The sequence below is a fragment of the Diadema antillarum genome, unplaced genomic scaffold, assembly GCF_040938485.1.
Source record: "Diadema antillarum isolate AM-2024a unplaced genomic scaffold, OU_Dant_1.0 scf00000015, whole genome shotgun sequence".
In the NCBI taxonomy this organism is placed as follows: Eukaryota; Metazoa; Echinodermata; class Echinoidea; order Diadematoida; family Diadematidae; genus Diadema; species Diadema antillarum.
The window spans coordinates 2,384,357-2,409,266 of NW_027270904.1; the positions used below are offsets into that span (position 1 = coordinate 2,384,357).

The 24,910-nt window shown below is 40.9% G+C and overlaps 1 protein-coding gene, 1 long non-coding RNA gene and 1 other non-coding gene across 3 annotated transcripts in view; 2 read left to right on the forward strand and 1 right to left on the reverse strand.

The window, feature by feature from the left end:
- Positions 1 to 1,864: 1,864 nt before the first annotated feature.
- Positions 1,865 to 5,964, reverse strand: LOC139723778 (uncharacterized). Its single transcript, XR_011710381.1, has 4 exons — positions 5,862 to 5,964; positions 5,167 to 5,395; positions 4,108 to 4,194; positions 1,865 to 2,022 (listed from the first exon to the last, which is right to left on the reverse strand). It is a non-coding gene; the product is annotated as an uncharacterized lncRNA (long non-coding RNA).
- A 7,227-nt stretch (positions 5,965 to 13,191) lies between these two features.
- LOC139725006 (U1 spliceosomal RNA) lies at positions 13,192 to 13,347 on the forward strand. The gene has a single exon (XR_011710526.1). It is a non-coding gene; the product is annotated as a U1 spliceosomal RNA (small nuclear RNA).
- Positions 13,348 to 18,551: 5,204 nt separating this feature from the next.
- LOC139724458 (protein MMS22-like) overlaps positions 18,552 to 24,910 on the forward strand; it is a 34,967-nt gene continuing 28,608 nt past the window's right edge. The window contains exons 1-7 of the mRNA XM_071635600.1: positions 18,552 to 18,681; positions 19,065 to 19,170; positions 20,240 to 20,365; positions 20,846 to 20,904; positions 21,750 to 21,842; positions 23,217 to 23,392; positions 24,211 to 24,301. Of these exons, the coding sequence (XP_071491701.1) occupies positions 18,552 to 18,681; positions 19,065 to 19,170; positions 20,240 to 20,365; positions 20,846 to 20,904; positions 21,750 to 21,842; positions 23,217 to 23,392; positions 24,211 to 24,301 (781 nt within the window). The remainder of the gene's footprint in view (positions 18,682 to 19,064; positions 19,171 to 20,239; positions 20,366 to 20,845; positions 20,905 to 21,749; positions 21,843 to 23,216; positions 23,393 to 24,210; positions 24,302 to 24,910) is intronic.

The following is a 24,910-nucleotide window of genomic DNA, read 5'->3' on the forward strand; positions in this document are numbered from 1 at the left end:
TGGCATTCAAGGTCGTTTAGGCACTTATAAAAGGAAAATTCCGATTGGTCAGTGTTTGTTATGAATAGAATCTACTTATTCTCCCTCTCTCTCTGTAGTTCTGCTGACAATAAGAAAGTTATGTTGTTGGCAAGGCGTGGTTTACCTGAACAAACCTGGTGGCAGCATTACCTTCGAATGAGTGATAGTTGATGAGATTTGATTGATTAAGCTACCGTTACGGAGATCTAGCCTTGTTACTGTTTGGTGGCAGATAGGACAAATCTTTTAAGATCGCCACCCCAAATTGGTACATGGTCACGATCAAATACCGTTACATATTTTTGGTGGCAGCGGTGGGATGGTCACGCTGCATTAGTTGAGAAATAAAATTTTTGTAAGCAGTGGGATATATAGTCACGCTGCACTAGTAGAGACTGAAATTTCTGGTAAGCGGAGTGATGGTTAAGTTTTTACTTCAGAAATTATATTTCTGTGAGCGGTCTGATGGTCTATTGCAAAGGTCTAAGTCAGAATATTTAACTTAGTGAATTTTGTATCAGGACAGTAGAAGAAAATTGTCGGTGTGGTTACAATAGGTTGTTAGTTTTGGAAATAGTACTTTGGTTTATAACACTGAGAAGCACTTAGTGGTTAAAAATGAAGTACAGAATTTGTTAGGTGATTGCGCTATCTTGAACACTGGTATTACATGACAAATCTATGGAGTTTTGGAGAACTTATGCCGTTGTGGAGATATGGCAATGTAGTGACGTTGAAGTTGTGAGTTAGTAGTAGGTGAACAGCAGGGAGCTGTGAGACCTAGGATAGTGATGTGAAGAAGTTACGGTGACATTGGTGGTGAAGTTTGAGGTTAGGACAGCTGGTCTGTCGAGAGGCTCATGTAGTACCTGTGCTCTGAAATAGACTGAAAATTCTGAGTGTTAAGAAAAGTACTAAAGTACTGTTTTTAAAATTGGTTGGAGTATAGGAGAGTATGAGTGCATAAAACAAAGTATTAATACACGTAAGATGATTAAGTAGTGGTAAAAATGCACACTTCGCACCTTAGTGTAAGTTATAACTCTATTCATGAACTGGTTGGCTAGAGTTAAGGTGAAAGAGTAGTACATAGGTGAATAGTTGCATAGGGGAGCTTGCTCCTGATTGTTTGTAAGAGACACGTTCACAAACCCCATTTCTACGCTAAAACTAAAAAGGCGGTCATGACTGATGCTAGTCCAGTGAGTCCTGTGACGATGACAGAGGGTACTGGTGGGGGCGATGATGTAGTCACTAGAAGTTGGGCTGTTGATGGTACGGATCCAGAGATAGCTGTCAGAATGAATGAGTATGGTGATAGCATCCCGCCAAGAAGACGACGCGAATATACCGCTAGTCAGTTTGATGCCAACCCCCGCTATGTTGCAAGTGATGTCCCAACCGAGACGATGATGCGAACTGGAGATGTACATCGGAAGGATGTAATTCCTGACAAATTCAGTGGCAAGATGCCTTGGGGTGATTATCACCATCATTTTGAGGTTTGCAAAGAGTTGAATTCGTGGACTGATTCTGAGGCTGGGCAGTATTTGGCGACTCGTTTGCAGGGACCTGCTTTGAAGGTGTTGTCGAATTTGCCGCCTGGTGCACCCATTTCTTACAAGGACTTAGTGAAGCACTTGGAACATAGATTTGGTCCAGGGGAGCATGCTGAAAATTTCTTGATGGAACTTAGAATGAGGCGTCGTGGGAAAGATGAGACTCTGCAAGAACTCGGCCAAGCCATCCGTGATTTGACTGCCTTAGCTTACCCTGAACTGAGTAATGATGCACATGAGAGACTGGCGCGTGGACATTTCTCAGAAGCAATTGATGACTCAGAGATTCGTAGTGGCATATTCCGTGCGCATGCAATGACTTTAGATGAGGCAATCCGTGCAGGGCTCGCGACAGAATCCTTTTTGAAGGTAGAGAAAGCTCGCGAGAGATGTAGGCCAACTCGATACGTCAGGACAGTGGAGAACCAGGCCCAGGCTGCACCTGTGAATGACAAAATGAGACATGAAATTGATGAGCTGAAATCTACTCTCAGACAGTTGACTGAAGTGTTGAGACAGAGTGATGTGAGACCAAAGATTGATAGATCTACTGTCACATGTTTTGCTTGCCAGCAGATTGGACACTTTAGTAGGGAGTGCCCAAATCGTGGAGCTCAGCAGGGAAACGACAGGAGGTCTTCCCTGTTGGCCAGGGGACGGCCCAACTACCAGCGATCAGGCCCACACAACTAGATGATGAACAGCAGAGTAACAGAACTAGGATTTGCACTATCAGTGATGTCAGTTACACTATGTTCATTCCCGTGATGATTGATGACAGACAGTTGCATTTCTTAATTGACACTGGAGCAACAATTTCATTAATTTCTCATGATGTAGTCAGCACAATGCATCAAGCAAATATGTGTCATTCTGCAGTACAGCTTTCTCAAGCAAACGGATCTGCAATTACAGTGTATGGAGAGATTGAAGTAGAGATGAAGATTGGAAGTAGAGTACATGAAGTTGAGTTAGTGGTAGCAGATATTGAGCAAGATGGAATTTTGGGGATGGATTTTCTCCAATGCACCAATGCGAGAATAAACTGTGAAGAGGAGTTAGTTGTGATAGACAATGAGGTCATTTCCTGTGCCAGTATGAGTGATGAACGAAGCCGTGTTCAGAGAGTTGAAGTTAGTGCTGATGAACTGATTGATGATGTACCCAAACACCTGAGAGACTTGTATATCGAAGCAACAGCCAACATTGATGAGCGACAGCATGCCAAAATAGCCGAGATGTTAGCTGAGTATGGAGACGTATTTGCAAGAGGAGACAATGACATAGGTCGAACTACGATGATGTATCACTCCATTCACACGACATGTAATGCACCATTACGACAAGGGCCAAGACGTCCGCCTATGGGTCTGAAAGATGAAATCGACAAACAAGTGAAAGAGATGCTGGAACGAGGCATAATCAAGCCATCATGCAGCCCGTGGTCTTCCCCTGTTGTACTCGTAGATAAGAAAGATGGTACCAAGAGGTTTTGTGTAGATTATCGCCTACTCAACAAACACACTGTGAAAGACTCGTTTCCCCTTCCAAGAATAGATGAGTCGATTGATGCTCTTGATGGTGCAAAGTATTTCTGCACACTAGACTTAGCCTCTGGTTACTGGCAGGTTCCCCTTGATGATGATGCAAAGTTGAAGTCGGCTTTTGTCGTGCCTGGAGGTCTGTACCAATTTGAAGTGATGCCTTTTGGGTTATCAAATGCACCGTCTACTTTTGAGAGATTGATGGAAACTGTGCTGGCAGGACTTCATTGGAAGATACTACTCATTTACTTGGATGATGTTATCGTATTCGGCTCATCAGTGGAGGAGGTGATCGACAGACTCAAACTCGTTCTAGATCGTCTGAGAAGTGCTAACTTGAAGTTGAAACCCAAGAAATGTCACCTGTTCAAGAGAGAAGTCCTCTACCTCGGTCACATTGTGTCAGATAACGGAGTACGCACAGATCCTGAGAAGATAGAATCAATCAAGTCGTGGCCTACACCTGCCAACACAACTGATGTCAGAAGTTTTCTTGGCCTGGCGTCATATTATCGCAGGTACATTAAGGACTTTGCTGAAATTGCAAGACCACTTCATGTCCTCACTCAGAAAGAGAAGAAATTTGACTGGAGCTCAGAGTGTGAGACGGCATTCCAGACTTTGAAGGAGAAGTTAACAACCTCCCCAATTCTAGCCTACCCAAGAGAAGGAGTACCATTTCTTATGGACACTGATGCAAGCAAGTACGCTATCGGGGCTGTGTTATCACAAGCACAAGATGGGCATGAGAGAGTCATAGCCTATGCAAGTCGAACTTTGAGTCGGGCAGAACAAAACTACTGCGTGACGAGACGAGAGCTGTTAGCGATTGTTCACTTTCTGAAGCACTTTCGACATTATCTCTACGGTCAAGAGGTCCAAGTTCGAACAGATCATGGCGCACTGACATGGTTACTCAATTTCAAGAATCCTGAAGGTCAGCTAGCTAGATGGTTAGAGATTGTTACTCAGTATCGCCTTACCTTGGTTCATCGCGCTGGAAGAGTTCACATGAATGCTGACGGACTGTCAAGACGCCCTTGTTCCCAGTGCGGCCGCCTAAATGATGCCTGTGTAGGAAACAGAGACATTGAATTAGATACTGATGACTAAGCGTGTCGAGTAGTTAATTGAAATGGTGGAGTAAACTACGAAGTTATTGAAGTTGCAGACATTTGAATTTTAGTGTTGTTGTTGTTGTTTCTTACTTAGATACAAGTTATTCATGGATGATGGCTGAGAATACAGCTTTTGATGTAGATGAGTTGACAGAGAGAGTTGCTGCAATTACTTTGCTTCCCTCTGTGACGTTTGAGAGAATTAGACGAGCACAACAGCAAGATGCTGACATCAAACATGTGTTGAGATGGAAAGAAACGAATGATGTGAAGCCAGAATGGAAAGAAGTGTCTGCCTTTTCCTCTGCAGTGAAAACCTATTGGGTGAACTGGGATTTACTGGCAGTGCGAGATGGAGTATTGATGAGAAAATGGGAGTCTGTTGATGGTAGTGATGTGACTTGGAAACTTGTTCTCCCTCGTACACTACGACCAGAGATTTTGATGGAATTGCATAATTCTCCAACAGCTGGACACTTAGGGGTACATAAGTTGCTTCATAAGGTACAGCAGAGGTATTATTGGGTAGGACTTGCAAGTGATGTGAGGTCGTGGGTGAGAAAATGCAACACTTGTGCCATGATGAAGAATCCGCCAAAGCGACTTCTTGCCCCTTTGCAGCAATATGGAGTTGGAGCCCCATTAGAGCGTGTTGCAATGGATATCATGGGACCCCTACCTAAGACTGATAGAGGGAATGTCTATGTGCTTGTCATCGGAGATTACTTTACTAAATGGATTGAAGCCTTTGCCATTCCTAACCAAGAAGCTGTGACGGTTGCTAAGGTCTTTGTTGAAGAATTCATTTGCCGATTTGGGATACCCAAAGAGTTACACACTGACCAGGGACGCAACTTTGAGTCCATACTGATGAAGGAAGTATGTAGGTTGTTAGGAGTGAAGAAAACTCGAACTTGTCCTTACCACCCTAAGGGAGATGGCTTCGTTGAGCGATTCAACCGCACTTTGACGACTACACTAGCTGCATCACTTGACCCTGATCGTCATCAGAGAGACTGGGATGAGAGGATACCATTCGCTATGATGGCCTATCGAACGTCAATCCAATCGTCGACTGGTGAAACTCCCTCTATGATGATGTTGGGAAGGGAAACCACTCTTCCGGTAGATTTGACGATAGAATCACCAACACCTGATGATGAAAATGACAAAGATGATTATGCATACAGGTTAAGATGTTCACTACAAGATGCACACGAGAATGCGAGATCAAAACTGAAGTTAGCAGCTTCTAAGCAGAAACAGATGTATGATAGAAACACTGTGATGCGTACATTCAAGAAGGGTGACTGGGTTTGGTTGCAAAGTATCCAGAGGAGAAGAGGTCTATCACCTAAGTTGATGATGAAGTGGCTGGGTCCGTACCTTGTAACCAGTAAACTGTCTGAAGTAGTGTATCGTATCCAACAGTCACAGAGGACCGCACCAAAAGTGGTACACGTTAATAGACTTAAGATCTATGATGGTTCCCCCCGCAAGAATTGGCTTGATGAGACTGTGAGACGCAATCCCCATAGAGTTAGACTGCCTCCACTTAGATATGGGAAGGATGATGAGTAAATGACTAACCAGATCATATTTGTTTTGTTTCTACCCACCTGATTGCTTCACAGATGAAGTGCCGTTTCTGTTCATCGTATTACAACACGTGGGAGGTGTATCGGCAACATCTAAATAATCATCATGAGACAACCATAACGGGCAGATGTAGGATCTGTGGGAGGGAGGTTGAGAATCAGAGAGCGCTCGATCTCCACCATGGAACACACCATCCCCATCGAAGGCTGCCCACCATCCAGTATGGTGTGGCTAGTGAGACGTATCGCAAAAACTGGATGAAGAATAGGTCCCAAATCGAGTTGAGGGGGGAGCGGATAACGAAGAAGGAAAGGAAAGGCGAGACAAGGAAGAGAAGAAGAAGGAAAGGAGAGACAAGGAAGAGAAGAAGGAGGAAAGGAGAGACAAGGAAGAGAAGAAGGAGGAAAAGAGAGGCAAGGAAAAGAAGGAGGAAAGGAGAGACAAGGAAGAGAAGGAGGGCAAGGAGACACAAGACGAGCAGAAGGAGGAGCCAAGCAAGGGAAGTAAAGACAAAGTTACAACGGTTGAAGTGGAAGACGAAGGCGAGTGGGAGGAGATCTTCAGTGATGGTGACTCCAGTGATGATGAGGGCCAGCAGCCACGACTCTAAGAATGATGACGGCAACTCTAGTGACGACGATGGCAGTGCTAAGAATGATGACGGCGCTGACAGCAACTCTAGTGATGACGATGACAGCGTTAAGAATGATGACGACGCTGGCGGCAACTCTAGTGATGACGATGGCAACACTAAGAATGATGAGAGTGTAAGCACCCCGAGCGCGTCTACTTCAGAGACAACTACAAGTTGTAGGAAGCGAACGATCGACCTGCGGGACGAGAGTGACGATGAACTGACCATTCTCCTGAAAAAGCCGTGCGTGGGGATCCGGGTCATCACTCGTATTGAAATCAGGAGCAAGGTTTATGTGACAGCACATGGACAGACGCGGCTCCTGAGAGAGACAGTGGACATTGTTCACCCGGAGTCAGACCTGTGCGAAGTGAAAGAAGAGTAGAGTGTAATATGAACTGTATATAGTTACTGTTGTTGTTGTAAATAAGTGTAGATATATGAGATGTAACATATGTCATATAGTTGGAGTTGTAGGATATGAGTAGGAACTTTATTAATTCTGCTCATTCAGGAAGACATTAAAAGTTATAATTGGGATCTGTAAATTTAAAGGTGGTGGTAATAATCACTGGGACAGTGATTGTCGAGGAGGGGGATAGTGTGAGGAAAATGCTGTTATTCCCCCCCCCCAAAAAAAAAAAAAAAAAAAAAAAAAAAAAAAAATCAATACAATACAATACAATACATGTAGTACATAATGAGAACAGCAATGTTGATATTGTCTTTGGATACAGGCAATGTGTTGGTAATTATCTCAAAATTGCTAACGGTGAACATTGGAATGTGAATAAAATTCTGAGAAATACAAAACAACAAAATTGAGGCATTTTACACAAAATGAATATCACAGTAAAGAAGATTTTATTGAAGAATATGTGTAATAAACAGTGAACAGTGATGATAGAAGACTAGCACTGTAGTAGCAGGATGCACACGTAAATGACAATGTGTAGACGCTAGCTAGGCTACATAGACAATTGCACAGCGTATGTCGTAGTTACCGTATCACGGAATGTCAACAGACGTATTCAGAATTAATGACATAGATTTTGGCTCTTGTAGATCTTTTTGGTATACAAGATCGAATTTTGGAAGAAACTTAAGTCATTTGAATGTTTTTACAAGTATAAAATGAGACTATGTGGTTTTACTGACATGTCTAAAATAAATCGGCAACGGCGAATCCTGTGTGCTAATTATAGCTCAGTCAGAAAACATAGAATAGTACATGTGGGACTGGGGTAAGATCGAGCGTATTCACGTACGAGAAATGGCGTTAAGAAATGTGTAATCTCATTGCTTACCTTTTATGCTTGAGAGAAATAAGTTGGTGAATAGCCAGAATTTGTTCTGGAAGTGTAATGTCCAAAGATGAAAGTGTAATTTTTGTTGTATCCAGGTTAATTCCCCGGCGAACAATGGTCGCTGCAGTGTACTTCCCAATCGAATTTACCGCTGTGCGTGACGTAGAAACTTTTAGCCAATCAGCGTTCAGAGGCGTATTGTCTGCACTTTAGAGCTCAGGGTCAAGGGGTATAAAAGGGGCCCGGGAAGCTTGAAATTTTACCCTGGCTGAGAAATCTTATGAAGATCTTGACTCCGTACATCCTTGATGCTTTGTTGATGCTACAAGTACAATTGTGATCTGATACAGTCTTGAGGCTAAGTTAGAGCAATTGTAAGTCTAAAATTCTCTAAGTCCCTGAATTGTTGTTAGCATTGTTAGAACTTATAAACTGAGATATGAGGATATAAACAAATACTTAGAAAATATTTGTGATGGTCTTCCTAGTTAGGGAAATTGGAAACAATTTTATTGACAAGATGGATAGCGAATTTAGGGTTTCTTTCCCGTTGACTTAGGCGAAAATGAACTCTGCTTTATATAGAGTAGGGACAAGTATGGTGCAGCAACTGTTTGAGAATATTTTCTTACATGCTCACAGTCTCTTAGGCAAATTTATTAAGAGAGGTTGTTATTTTTCTTTGCTAAACAGAGAGATGGCGATGATGGAAAGCAGGGTCTGGGACCCTGGGATAGGGGGTCATGAACGATGTCTCCTAGGATAGACTCACTCTAATTATTGTTGTTACCCAAGTTCTTATCCAGTTAGTTGTTAGAATGTTACCCAGATTGGTAACTGGTGTTTGGAATTTAAACTGCATTAGGATTGTAGTTAGTGTTGTCTAGAATCTAACTGTTAGTTCTGCTCTTGTATGAGACGCTCGTTGAGACTTAGACATTTTGCAGAGAAGTGTGAACTTAGAATATTTTGTGGTGTCACTAGTCAGCACTTAGAAATTCTCGGAGAAGTGTGACTTAGAAATATTTGACAGTTGCAGCACTTAGAAATTTCTCAGGGAAGTGTGAACTTAGAATATTTTTATGGTGTCAGCACTTAGTCATTCTCGGAGAAGTGTGACTTAGAAATATTTGACAGTGTCAGCACTTAGATATTATTGAAGGGAAGTGTGAACTTAGAATATTTCATTGTGTCAGCACTTAGTCATTTTCAGAGAAGTATGACTTAGAAATTTTTGACATGGTCAGAACTTAGACATTTTTCAGAGAAGTGAGAACTTAGAATATTTCATGAGGAAGGAACTTTGACATTTTCAGAGTGTTAACTCAGAATATTTTGAGGTGATAGCACTTTGACATTTTCAGGAAAGTGTGAACTCAGGCTATTCTATGACAATGGCACTTAGGCATTTTCAGAAGTGTGGCAACTTAGAATATTCTATGGTGATAGCACTTAGACATTTTTGCAGCAGAGTGAATATTTTTATGATCATAATGTGATGTGCAGTGGATTGTAGTTCAACATCTTATGAAGACATGAGGTGGTACCATAGTAGTGCTTTTTGCATTTGAAGACTGAATAGGTTATAGATATAGGTTTAGTTTGTGATGAGTGTTGGGCAGATTCCCTTCCCCTTCCCCTCCCCCCCCCCCCCCCCCTCCTTTCCCTTTTATTCCCTGATGAGGTGAAAGACTGACGGCAGATTCAACAGCTTGATGAGTGACATGTTACCATGCCGAGCCAGCAGTTGTGATGTTTTCAGTGTCAGAGACTGGGTTCGAGACGAAAGACAAGTTTGATGCTTTAAGCTGAAGGTTGAGTCTCAGTGATGCTGAAACTACAAGGGCTTAGCTGCGATCTGGCGATTGATGTCCTATTGTGATGTGGTCATGGCAAGCTGCTGTTCTTTCCTCCCCCCCCCCCCCTTTTCCCTCGATCCTTGTGTTTCTGTCCTTTCACTCATTACTTGTAGTAAATTTAACAAGTGTCAAAATCGAGTGTGCCTAGGGCAGGCCTGACTAGTGCACAGTAACGGTCAAAGTGCTGAATTTAGTGTCAGAAGGTGGTTATTTGACAGCGGTGTTTGTGTCCCACCAGTGATAGGTAGGAGTGTGACCCACTTGATGTCTATGCTATCACCGAGTACCGGGTAGTGAGATACCTAGGTTGCAGGGTCTGACACCGACAGAGTGAGTGCAGAACTTGCAAGGAACTGTTGACAGGGCCTAGAAATGTATCTGTGGAGTGTGTGCTGGTTAAAATCCCGGCGGGGTGAGATCCGGATAGTGTCGTGAGACTAGCAGAAAGACGCGTATTATTTATTCTTGTTGTTTGCGTATTTTATTGAGCCGTGCTTTATAAAGGAGAAAAACAAGGAAGACTGCTTGCAGTCTAGTTTTGGAGACAAATGCCAGGAACCGAGATTAGTAACATCTAGAGTGGAGGACCGGTAATTCAATTTAAGTAGAAGACACTATAACCAAAAGTTGATAAAATCTAAGTTCACACTGTGCTGAGTGTAGCGTTAGTAATACTTAAGGTGGTTTAATAAAGTCAGTATGTAAGTAAAGAAATGCACTCATACTTCTCCAATGGGTAATATTAAACATAAGAATTGGGGCACAGAGTATAAGTATCAATGTCAGATTTTCTAAAATGGAAAACAATCTATGTGTAAATGTTTGAACTGTATAATACTGTAAAGTGTACAGACCGTGGCGTTCAGAGTGTACATAATTATGTGTAACCACACTTACGACAATGTACATAACAATGTTAGAAATTTGGAATTAAACGTTCTGTGTTGTTGTGAACTCAATCCCTGCTTGTACAGACTAAGTTTAGAAGAAAGTCAAGCGTTGTGTGATGATTGACTGAAAGTCTGCTTAGTGATCTGTGGATGCAGTTGTGATGTGTGAAATAGTCTAAGTAAGAGTAGTTTAGCAGTGTAGAACAAGACCATCCCACGACCGCGTCCATATACTGTGGACAAACGAACCCGTCATCGAGCTCGAGCCAGTTGAAGTAATCAGTTGATAAGGACTTTATTGTTAAGAGAGAAGGGATTACTAGTAGTTGGATACACTGTAGGAATGCCAGAATGTGTGTGCCGCAATTTACAAGTGAAATCTACACGATAGTTAGGCCTGCTGAACCTATGCTCGAGTGTGGTTGAGAATGCTTAGCGTGCCAGTCTGACTGAGCGTGTGTTCGAAACACGTGTGGAGAATTTGTCGCTGTTTGGAGTGTTGGGTGCAATGACTGAAACGTGCAGTCGTGCACAGCTGACTCGTGGTATTTAAATATCTACACTAGGCACTAGCTACTCTAACAGTCACGATTATGCACAAAGACACTAAATATCGAATTATCAACTCACCTATATTAAGCTGAATGCTTGAATGATGAGATTGTTAGAAACTTGGCATAGAAGTCTGGTTGAAACAGGAGATTTTAGTGCAAAATCACGAGACTCACCGCATTCAGGTGCTAGTAGCAATGGCTTAGTAGGACTGTTTGGCGGTCAAGTCAGTTATCTCATTTGCATGTACGCACTTTCAACCAATAGCACATACAGTGTGATAGTGGCATTCAAGGTCGTTTAGGCACTTATAAAAGGAAAATTCCGATTGGTCAGTGTTTGTTATGAATAGAATCTACTTATTCTCCCTCTCTCTCTGTAGTTCTGCTGACAATAAGAAAGTTATGTTGTTGGCAAGGCGTGGTTTACCTGAACAAACCTGGTGGCAGCATTACCTTCGAATGAGTGATAGTTGATGAGATTTGATTGATTAAGCTACCGTTACGGAGATCTAGCCTTGTTACTGTTTGGTGGCAGATAGGACAAATCTTTTAAGATCGCCACCCCAAATTGGTACATGGTCACGATCAAATACCGTTACAATATATAAGATTGTTTTGTTTTGGATGGTATAGTATTGGTTGAGGTGAGGATTCAGCTTTTAACTTTTTACAAGATACTTAGATTCCATTTCGTGAAATGTTTTATGTTTACGAGCATACAATTCAAAGAGGAATTCAAAGCTTATATGATGAAAATCGGGTTTGAAATGGTTGAGACATCCAGAAACAAAGTAAAAGAAAGTGATCCTAATAAAAGATGGGTCCCACCTTTTATCAGGATCCCTTGGTTTTGGATATCTCATCCATTTCAAAACCAATGTTCATCAAATAAACTTTGGATTCACCTTAGAATTAAATGCTCTTTCACCTGCCATAAGATATTATCATTTTCTCAAAAAAATCATCGTAAAAAAACGTTGGAACCCGGAAGCCCCATCTCAAACGAAACTGTATCATCCCTTTAATATTGTTTTTGTTTTTGTTTCCTTTATCTCGCCTTTCTGACTTCACGCGAGTCGACGAGAAAGCTGCACGCGTTCGACAATATCGGATTACAGGAGAATGGGAGGATACATCGAGCCCAATTTTCGATGTTCCCCTGATAACTTAATTTACGAGCTTGCAATGACACTCCATCAATCAGAGCAACCGTCTTATCGTCTTTCCTCGCAAATGCTCGAAGGCATGTCAAAGCATCCTCGATTCCATGTTATTGCTATATACCAATCTATGTCATGACCCTTTGTAAGATCGCGGAAACGGGGTGTGCAGCCCCACGCCCCCCCCCCCTCCACTTTGTGCACTTTCTGCCCACCCCCCTCCCCCATGCAAAGAAATAGAAATAGAAAAAGAAGAGGAAGAAAACCCATAACTTTCGAAGTTTACCAAGAGATTCTTCCCATCAAATCGAAGGGGGAGGGGGGAGCGTTGATCCTCAACCCACAGCACCAACCACGAACACCCCCCCCCCAACACACACGCACTACTATTATAACAATCTTTCTGCTGCCCTTTCCAATGGGAACGTTGTCGTGCAATATCTCGATTTACTACTGAGTAGGGCATAGCGCATAGCATGCACACGTAGGCCTATAGTATGGCTCCATGGTAATCATTGTCGTCGCATGGTGCATGTAATCGCTGCAGTCGGATACTAGGAGTAGATAGATAGGAAGATGTGACTAGCGCATGCGCAGTGATGCGCAATGATTGAGTCACTTGCTGATGACTCAGTATTACAATGAATATGCATTTCATATTCATATCGATTCACTCGTGAGTTCCGCGTGGCAAGAGAGGGACTGATTTTCTCTTCTAGTCGGCTTTCCAAAGTCATGATTATACAATAAAAGACAGTTTACTTTATTTACATAGTTTTTTATTTGTTAAATGAAGGTGAGCAAAGCAAGAAAACTGTACAAATTGAGTCATATTGACTGGAAAGTTACCTTGAGCCATGGATTAAAATCTTCTCCAAGCACTTTTGTAACCATCTCCACATGATATGCCACTTTGAACCTGAACTTGGCTCAATAATTTATGAGCATACTTACCTGGCGCAGGAGTTGCGTTGATCAGGAATAACGCACTCCCAGGGCAAGGCTTGCTCATTGCACTCTGGCTTGCTGAACCTTGCGCGGTCATCACGGCCGCGGGCGTATAATTTCTGTTAGCGGGGATCTGCGTTCGCGCTATCCCTATTATCTTATGAAAAGAAAGAAGAGAGTCATTTACACGGTATTCCTACCATTTCTTTAGAGAATAGAGAACACCGAACAGATTATTATACAATAGACCCTACTTTGACGAAGCTAAAAAAGAATAATAATAATTGGAATATTATCAGAGCCATAATTCATAATATCTTGGAATCCGCAAGGAAAAATCCTCTCAACTGAAATTCTTGCTGTCCATCGTTATACCCGTCAAAGTGATTAAGGAGACCCATGGAACATTAATGATAATAGGATCCTTATTATTATTATTATTATTATTATTATTATTATCTAGTTTTGTGCAGTTTTTTCTTAATTGCAACCCATTTCAAAAGAAATGGGTATGCAAGCAAAGTTGTGAGGTGATGACAAATTTACCTCATCTAATACGCATAATTGAATTAATATGGCAGATCTTTAGTTTTCCGAAGAATATTATAACATGGAAATCTGAGCATGCCATTTTTTAGTGCAATTGTTTTTGATGCGGACAACTTGACCATGAAGAGGATTTGTTCTTCAACAGTTCAAAAGAAAATGAGGAGAAATTGTTCGATATTTCGGGCGTACATTTCGATTCATTCGCTGCCCACCTGGATGCTTTAAGCTGTAGGCCTATAGCACCGCTAGTCAGCGAATAGTATACAAATATGCTTTGCCTTGCGCCCTTGAGAGTTTCTGGTTAAAACTGTGGGCAGAGGTGACTCCAAAGGGACTATTCACTGAGGAGCGCAGCCCCTGAAGTGAATAGTTATTTCGGAGGCACTAAGGCCTATAATAGTTTAAACCAGAAACTCGAAATTAGCTTAGGCAAAGTGTGTTTGTTTTATATATTTTGGATCAAAAAAAATAAACAAAAGAAGGGGAAATTGCGAAGCGAGAAGTCGTGTTGTGGATGCGATGTTGTGAGGGAAGGGACCGGCCCTCAGTAAGCAGCGCACGATTTTGTGATGTTTATGTTTTGTTCAAACATGTTACATTTCACAGAGTGACGGTACTAAGCAGTGCGCAATGTCAGAATTGCTTTATGACGTCACAATTGCTTTGTAAGAAATTGATACATTTCACACTTCCTGTCAGACTGACGGAACGAAGCAGTGCGCAATGTCAAAATTGCTTTGTGACGTCACAATTGTTTTGTTAGAAATGTTTTGTTGTTACATTTCACAGAATGATTGTACGCAATGCGCAATATCAGAATTGCTTTGTGATGTCACAATTGTTTGTTATTGTTACATTTCACAGAGTGAGGGTGCAAAGCTGCTCACATTTCAGAATGCAAATACAGTATTACTATTTGCAAAATGTCGTCATAGGAGTGACGTCATTTTGTGTAGTGAGGAGGAGGAGGAGGAGGAGACAATTTTCTTTGAAAGAAAGATATTATTCAGAGGGGTGAAGGTTCAGATGCGAGTTTCTTCACTTTGTCTCCCTCTACAAATTAAATTTGTTAACGCAGCCTGGTGGTAGTGTAGCTGCCCGGAAAGCAGTAGATGACAGGTTCGAGTCCCACTGGTTCCTTTTTTCCTACATGTTAGTTAATTTACAGATCAGCAGTTGCGATCTTAACAAATTTAATTTGTAGAGGGAGACAAAGTGAAGAAACACTACTCACATCTGAAAATTTTCTTTGTTTTGAACTGACATCTCGACGGCTTGAAACAAGAATAACAGCGTGCCCGCGCGAAATTTTGAGAGTACGTGTACAGTATTATGACTGTGTTACCCGCCTGATGGCTCGGGTGACGTACAGTACTAGTAGTAGTACCGCGGCTAGCACAGCGACGACAGGCACTAGGCCCTAGGCGCTAGGCGCCGCAGCGTAGCATCATCCTTGGCTCTACCCCTAGCAAAATAAGGAGGTAGGACCTACCCACGGCCAGCATTCGACATGGTTCCGTCCGATTCCATGGTCTGACAGTGGATGGTCATCACCGCTTGGACGCAAACTGGAGTGCCTAGCTGGTTAGTGTAAAAAGAGAAGGTAACAAAGCAAAGAGTTATATCTGCGAAACTGAATCATGATCATGATGATACATGTATTTTTATAAGAATATAACACTGTAGAGTGTAGTGTGTAACCCCGACCTCGACCCGGGGCGCTGTAACCATAACACGTATGGTTTGGCAGGGAAGTGGGATCCCACCTCCCTGGGCTGGGGCTGGGTTGGGTGTCCAACACATCGACACCCCCCTATAAATATAATGTTGTTGTTTTTTTTTTCTATCAGTAGAAACTTAAAATATCTCACAATTTGCTTGAAATTTTACTCACATGTAAAGAAAATGCTCTGATTTCACAAGCTCTCATTGCAATAAAATGGCACCAATGCAATTTGCGATACACGCTCCAAGATAACTGCTTCGAACGCGTGCGTGGGTTGTTATTTTGATGCGCTCAGTTGTGCCGTATTTTGAAACCAACACCCGGCACCCCTAGCCTACCCTCTATTGACAATACGTGCAAAATGCACATATGATATAGTAATGCTTTTCCTATGTTATGTGCATTTATAATCTACGGACAAGGTATCCTTGTTTTGCTGTTGATCTTGTTTATTGTCAGGTTTTTCAATAACGTTAGATCTAATTGTAATGACTTCGACATCTTCAAATCCCCGGCCCAGTATAAGTAGAGGGGTGTCGGTTTCAATGCACAGTGTTGATGTGTTGGACACCTATGGCTACTAGACCATCCTAGCTCAGTCCGGGAAACCCGCTCATGAGGACCGCTCCCGCGTACGAGGACTGCCCCGACTCATGAGGACCGCCCCCACGCCTCATGAGGCCCCCTATTCACTTCATATTCATCTCACATCTGACGTATAAATTGTCGCAACTTTGCACAGTGATTTTTTGTTACACACACATGTCCACTATCCATGATGAAAAGAAGAAAAAATCCTGTCTGTTTTTTTTTTTTTTCAAAAATCAAGTTTTAATCAACTGATGCAGAGCGCCCATCAAAACACGGGCGCCAGCGTGTTCGCACAATGCAAGACTGCCGCACCCAGCGGCCTGATCCGACAGTCGGATCTCAGTGGTGGTGATCTCAGTAAAGAGGGGGGGGGGGGGGGGAGATTACCTAGTACGATGTACTTACTAGGGCCAGGGCCTACCTACAGTACTTCTTGTAGAAGTTACGAACTCAAAGGGCTGTATTTTATGTCTAACGTAAAGACTTAACGTTCGTCCGAACATAGGCACATATAGATTCTATTAACTCCCATCTAAGTCTTTCCGCGACGGAAGGCGACATTCATCCATGGTGCATGACGTGCATGGACTCGATTGGGGACTCATACATTGTAGGACTATAGGAGTGTGGGTCTCATTCGATCATCGTCACATGGCAACACCAGGAGCACCAACACCAAAAGTAAAGTTGGAAAGTTCTGACAAAAATTAATCCATATCGTGATAGATTCTGTCTTTCTGATACTCGTGATAGCATTGCAGGGACTGGTGTTTGTTACAGTTAGTTAGTGTATCGTTGGGGGTGGGGGTGGGGGAAGGTGTTCAAATAAACATCACAATCTTATGTAGAACTCTTCTTAGTTGAGCTTTGGGTTTTGTCCAGTAGAAGACAGCCCACCCTGGACTTGACACTGGACTCGACTCCTGCGAGTCCTGGATCAGAAATAAAATTTTACATATAAGAAAACCCTGCACCAAGTCCAAGGTTCGACCTCCCATCATGCCAAAATTCGACTGCACACAAAAGCATAACGTTTGGTTTTACATGTAGATTCTAGTCGACAGTCAAATTTGGACGGCATTATGATTGAATCTTTCAAGGGCGGCTTGCGTTTCAAGTGTAGAATATGTCATAAAAATTTGATGACATATTGATATTTGATATCTAGATCTTCGACCTTGGCTCAACATGCTTCCATCAACTGATCTTAAGTTTCTACAGTTTTGCATGTGCTACTGTTGAGATGACACCAATACCTTTAAAGGCATAATTTACCATTTGCAGATAAAACAAAAAGTCAGCTTTAGTGTTTCAAAATAGTTCTAAAATGTGAGTTAGGGATAGAAACAACTATTGTAAAAATTTGAATAATAAACGTAAAGTATTGGTAAATATACAAGATGTGAACAACAGTTATAATAAAAATGTTTGTAGACCAAACTGTCTACAGTTATGGTTTAGTGAGTAAAATAGTGATATCTCCTTATATTTAAGGCTTTATTGCAAAATGTTTACATGGTAGGATGTTTTGTGATACAACTGCCCTACACATATACATCAAATGTGATATCTCAAACATTTATTAAATCACTGCTCCCAATGGTAAACGGTACCTTTAACATTGCTGACCTTGAAATCACCCAAGAAGTCATCATACCCAGTTTTCTATGGACTGACATTTCATCTCGGCTTTGTGAGAGCAGTGTAGAGGTTGGTCATGTTACTCTTCTGTTGCTTGTAAAGATTTAGATGTCATTGGTTACTTTTGAGTGTGCTCAAGAAATTTTTATTTGGAGCCTGAGAATGTACTGCCATCTTACTTTTAAAAAAAAATCCAAGACAAAGGAAGACTTGTTTTTTCTTGCATGAAGACCCAAGCTGTTCTGATACCTGTTTTCAAACAAATGCAATGCAGAGCACTGTATCTATTATACGGTGTATATGTGATATGTGCATAGTCACCGGACTGAACGAGGGTATTTTTTGCCACTTTTTCTCTGTATTTAAGTGGATAGTTTAAGAATAGTAAACAAATAATGAATGTTAACGAGTGTAATGGATCAACATTTCATCTTTCACCGAATGAAATATTCTGTCCATTGGTCGAATGGAAAAACATTTATTTTTGTTTTATATAATGCCCAAAATAGATCCTTGTCATTTGATGTTTTATTAATTTAGAAACGAGAGAGAATCTGAGATCGCGAGAGTGCTCTGAGTGCTCAGCGCACTCCCGCATATACACACACTGCAAACGCCAGCATTTAACACGCGTAGTGTGCCGGGCTCTCAGCGAGCGTGCAATGGAGGAAATCGTATAGATCCAAAATTGCACGGTAAATGGAGCCACAATTGCACAGATGATGACGTCCTAGTGAAATGGGCCGAATGATCAATGTCAAACAACCAATCAAATGACAAGGATCTCTTCAGGCGTTATATAATAACATCTTATGACTGGACTATCGCTTTCTCCATTTACAGCCGTAGAGATGGAAGACGGGAGCCTACCATTCTCTGTCACTCTGTCGGATGACATTACCCCTCCCCTCTCACCGGTTATGTCTGCTGAGGATGACGCAGATCACGACGCAAAGCGGATACGTCTGAATCAGGATTTAGGTGAGAGTTGGCGTTACTGCCCATGAAAATGGTCTTGATACATTTGAAGAATACAAAGTAGTCCGGATGTACAGGTAATAAATGGCATCATGTCAATGTGTTGAGTAAATTTGGGTGTAATCTCAAGACAACAATGTTATTGATGTGCTAAATATCTTCTTACAAGACAAATGTTATATTTTCTTCTAAATTTAAGAAAAGTGTACAAAAACTGCAATGGTTGAGTTATGCCAAATAGACATCATAGTCTATAAAAGAATCAAATTTCAGTAATTTTTGCTATAAGCCCCCCACCCCCATTGCGATATAACCTTCCTTTTTGTTTAACCTGTTACGGTAATAGTATTTTTTGTCTCCATTCCCCATTCCTTCTTATTTTTTAGATCTCCCATGGGATCCCCCAAGATTCGATTGCTCAAAATACAGGGGCAATCCATCGCTATGGCGACCTACCAGCAACGGATTCTTTGGAACAAGAACCTTCAGCAGGTATACTGCTGTGCAGTTTCAATTTGGAGACAAGACTTATAATGATTTGTACATCATGCACATAAATTTCTGCATCTTGATTCTGTCGGACAGTGAGAAAATGTAGATGGCACGAAGAGGACCATTTGTAAAAAGGGCTTAAAGGGATGGTATAGTATTGGTGGAGATGAGGATTGGGCTTTTACCCTTTTGTGAGATACCATGAAAACACTTATGAAATAGTACAGAGCATACCATTTTAAGAGGAATTCAAAGTTTGTTTGATGAAAATTGGGTTTGGAATGACTGAAACATCCAAAAGCAAAGTGAAACAAAGTGATCGTTATAAAATGTGGGTCCCACACTTTATTAGAATCGCTCTGTTTTGGATATCTCAGCCATTTCAAAACCAATTTTCATCAAATAAACGTTGAATTCGTCATGGAATTACATGCTCTTTCATATTTCATATTTCATAGGAGGTTTCTAATTATCTCACCAAAATATGTTAGAAACCTGAAATTAGGTCTCAACCAAAACTATATGATCCCTTTAAACTTTCAACTTATCCCACTATTTGGTATACGTACAACGTACAAGGCAGACATAAAACAGGTTATTTATTGATTGTATGAGAGCAATTTTGTTACTGTATACTTTTCATGATGTACATGCATACTTTCTGCCTTCTATCATGTCCAGTCATTAACAATAGAATTAATGATCAATCAAAACAGAACACATCATTGTAACTATGCTAAAACAGTGTTCTATTGACATGCTTTGATTTTGATGTTTTGTTGGAAATGACATGTCTACAACTGTACTTTGTGGAATAACTATGTGAGTCATATCAGAAAATTGATCTACTGAAAAGACCCCCTAAAACATCAACAACCTTCTCACTAGTGTTGTATTAGCATGTTATACTTGCACAAGAAACGAGATGACTGTGCAAGATGTATACGAGTCCTTGATTATCAAAATTTACATATTCCAAGAACATTAAGTTGAAATGTAATGACTCCAAACAACGATTAAGAAAACACAGTTTGGTTATTGCCTTGTTTATTCTTTGTCCTGATTAAAGGTTACTTGAGGGCAATGACCTTTGCCCTGGTCAACAGGAGAGTTGTGTGACCCAACTGTTTGGCTTCACCTTCATCACGTCCACTGCTCTGATTGACCAAAGGCAGCACCTGTTTAGTGTCCTTAGGTAAGGACAGCTGAGTTACCCATGGTACCAGGGTTTGAAATGTTGTATTTCGTGCACAAGTAGATATCCAATATTCATGTTGCACTCAACTTTCCAAATGTGCAAAAATAAAAACCTTGCAAAATATTAGGCATATACAGCATGTAATGCTGTTTTATATTTTGATTTTGATTCCGCAGATTTAAAATCATGTATCTGGCTGAGCGCATAAAATTACTGGCATGAAAATGTACACTTTTACAGTATTTTAGATCAAAGGCATCCTTAATGCCCTGGTTTGAATTCTTGTTTAATTTTCTCTGTTTCTTTCGCTCCAAGGTTGACTGTTAGAGAGCAAATCATAGAATGGATTCTACATTATTATCTCTTTAGACTTTATCAAATGGCTCCATTTCATCTGAGTGTCATCATGTTGTCATGATTTGAATTCTGACCTTCTGATATCTTCCATCTTTCTCCTGTGCAAATGTTGACTGTAAGGCAAGCCATTGGTAAGATTGAATCACTTCTTGGAAAGGAGAGTCGTTGGTCAATAACTGGTGAGATTTTGGTATTTTTTGACTATCTTTTTATACACAGAATACTTCTTCACTGCGCACATACTCATTGCAATTTTGAATATCATGAATATTGATTTGAGTTCTAAAATGGAAGAATTGTTAATGTGATTTAATCCAAAACTGTGTTTCTACATTACTTGACATCAACATTGATGATATTTTGCAGAAATGTTGAAAAATGAGGTTGTTTTTTTTTTTCTCTCCTGAAAATTTGTGAATTTAGATATGAGGTCTTGTTGAATCTAGGGACATTATATGTAAACTCAACACTTGGTTACTGTATTTCAGTAAATGATATTACGCATTGCGATCAATTTCGTCATTGTAGCTGAAGTAAAGTTGTCTGTATCAAGTGAGCTATCATTGTGTGTTTTTGTGTGCGTATGTGTGTCAGGGAGTCTTTACATAAGATATGCAAATTTGCAGGTGTACTCTGATTCAGTTATTCCTGATTCTAATCCTTTGTATGCCTGGGACTTTGGACAGTGTGTACAATGCTATTGGGGTTTTCTGTGCTAGTCGGCACTCAAAACACATGAAAGCCCAAGTAAGCCGTAAGGTAACAAATGACTGCCATTGCCATTGCAGCTGAAAGAGATTGAATGATCTGTTAATTTATGACATATAGTAGGCGTCATTCATATTTCAGGGAAAAGTGCTAAACATTTTGCATTCTCACAACAAATTTGTTAAATTGCCTGTGAGGAATTTCTCTTTCGATGTTTTTGCATAGTTGAAAATAACAAGAGGGACAAAATGTTATGTTTGCAGTTTATTTTTGTCTTTCAGGTAAACATTAGTTTTGTCTTTTCCCCCATGGACAGATGGACTGGTCCAAGAATCTGAGAAACTGAGGGAGGACATTCTATTCTTCTTCACATACGTGCATTCTTTCCTTCAGAGGTGGGGACACAATAGTTATTCTAGACTATGACCCCATTTACAGTGCGAGGCTCGGCCGCGGCCCAGCCCACCATCATTTCAGCGTAAACGCGCAAAAGGCCAAATGCGAGGCCAAAATTGGCCTCGCATTTGGCCTTGCTCTGGAGGTAGTCTCGGCCGCGGCCGAGCCCAGCCTTTTCTCAGTGTAAACGCAAACTGGGCCAAATGCGCGGCCAATTTTAGTCTGGCTTCCAAACCCTCTGCCCTACTATTTCGCTATTCAGGATATTAACCCCCTCAACATCGAAAACTAGTATAGTTTAAGGTAGTTTTGTCCTGCAAAGGATTTTTTCCTTCGGCAAAGGTCTTTGCCCGAACGGCGACTTCGTCATCACGGAATTCAGTTGGCAAAGGGTCTGAAATCAGACAATACCAAATTGCGTTAGTGTACAAGCAGAGCGCCACTATGACAAAATATTGAAAGGTTTGAATAAAAAAGCGCGGCCAAACCCGGCAGTGTAAACGATCAAAATTGCGGGGCTCGGCCGCGGCTTGGCCGTGGCTCGGCCCAGCCTCGCACTGTAAACGGGGTCTTAGATCTCTGAGCCATTGCATTATTGTTAGTAGTGTTGTTTACCCTTACCAACATATTGTGAAACTAGAAACATTTGTATAGGAGCATGAAACTTTCTCAAATTGCCACTGGTATTCAATGCATTGTGCAGACAAAACCTTATGTTTGCATTTTACTTAAATCTTGGCTCCTCACAAAATATGTGAAAGTTTCCTGCATGCAAAAAGTTAAGGTTTTACAGTATATGCATAAATGTGGCAATTGCCCCCTGAGAAATGTACAGAGTAACATAAACCTTATCTTTTTCTTAGGTGGCTATTGTTATTTGCTGGGATATTTGCAGCTGAATCTGGATAATCTTGTTCATAATTTTTGTTGAAATCACTTGTACAAGAGTGACAACATCTTGAGTTTCATTTCTAGAAAAAATATCACTATTTTTCTCTTGCAGACTCCTCCCCAAAAAAAAGAAAAAAAAGAAACAAAAAGTGAAATTCAATATTGCTCTTTCAGAAAACCACTGTAAAAGGAAATGTGAAAAGACCCTGTGTTCTGAAATATAAATAGAGGGAAATCAATGTCATGTTAATAAGCACAGAGCATTCATTCAATTGCTTCAGTGAGTGGACTAGGAAAAAAAAAAAATCAGTTGTCAAAAAATTGGGTTTGCACACTTGGTTGTGGAATAACAATGATAATTCGAGATAAAGAGAACTGATTATTTATTCAGGCACTTTTTTCTTTGAATCACTAGATCATCATTGCTGTTTTTAGTGGTCAATCATGATTTGATATCTTTCTTTCTCCAGATTCTTAAACTTTCAGTCTGCCGCAGCAGCACTGGCCTCAGTTCAGAATACCAGCCAGACGCCATCGATCTACGTGCAGCAGGTCGTTGGTTTCCCTGCCCAGCTAGTGGCAGAGATAACATTGCTGTCCAATTTTGTTGGGAAATTGAGTGACCTGCCAGGTTCTTTACTTCATCAGCATGCCACCTCCCAGTCCAGACAGGTTAGGAAGTCTCTGAAAACTCGCTTGCACATGATACTGTGTAAGCCACATATTTAGCGAGTCTAATTTGTTGCAAATCGGGACTTCCCGAACAATTTCACAAGTGGTTAAATTCATGATCATAAAAGAACAGTATTGTCACATACCTTGTTAATATGTACTCTGTGTATTGCATACCAGTACATGTATGCATAAAAGTCCCATTCATGTTGAGATCAGAGCTACATTGTAATATATTTGTGTGTTCTTATATTTGCGAGAAAGAAACATCCATGAATCTTAATATAAGGTTGAAACGGTCTATTGGCTGTGCTGTTTGCATGTTTGTATTTTTTTCTCTTCTTGTATTCTCCTTTATTAAGATTGATATAAATTACGGGAATTCCATGACTTATCTATGTATTTTTCACTTGTATCGAAACTTATTTAGATTTTTCGAAGGATTTATCTTGAAATTATTTGTACAATTCCATGACATAAAATTTCATATGATTTTGGCAAGGAAGGCTAAAAGTATCATGTAACAGAACATAAAGTATGCATTCTTTAACCATTACCAGATATCCATGTCTTTCAGTTGTGCCAGAAATAAATCTATGACCAAAATCAGAACACAAAGTATGCATTCTTGTTAAGTCATTACTAGACATCCATATCTATCAATGCTGCCAGAGAAAAATTTATGATCAAAATCACTTGATATTGCTTGGAATGCAGTTGTTCTTTCTTGCCCCTTGTGCTCATAGCTCACATTTTACTTGTAGACAGCACTTGTACTGTATAGAAACTTTGAAAAATGTATAGTATCCATCTCCCAGGCATCACATAACCACACCCTGCTCCACTGTCACCTGGACATCCGGTGGTACATCATCCAAATCCTTCATCAGCTCCACGTGATAGTGGCAGGTAGGTGTCTCCCAATGTCTCTATCCTTGCCAAGTTACCACCTCGGACGTGAGATGGCGAAACAGCGTATGTCGAAAATTCATGAAAATTGACTTAGTCACATATTTCAGCTTATTTCAGTATAATCTAACTCTTGACAAAATCTTGAAATCAGAACCCTTTCCGTTACTGAGATACAGTAAGACGCCCCCTCCCAGTGGGAATTGTTCAAATTTTGTTGGCAAAAAAAAGGTAAGCAGCGATATGTTTACTCCTGCTCAACACACGTCGGGCACGGACTTGGCAAAAGAACATATCTATACGTTGTTTTGCCATCTACATGTTTACGCAGTAATAGGCTGCGCGCCGCGCGTGGCTGCAGAAGCGCATGCATATTGATGTTGTTGGACATTCATACGCGCGCCAGTGATCAAGACTTACGTTGTTTTGCCGTAGCGATGGCAATAGTGTAGTTATGTTGAGAGGGCAAAACAACGTATGTTTTGATTAGATGCAAATTATTCTAAGAATGAAGGGTCTAGCGAAATCAATTGGCATTCACTTTATTACCGTACTGATACTGTTGGTCCTTCTAGGGTAAGATATGAAGTGTTTAACAAAAACAGAAAA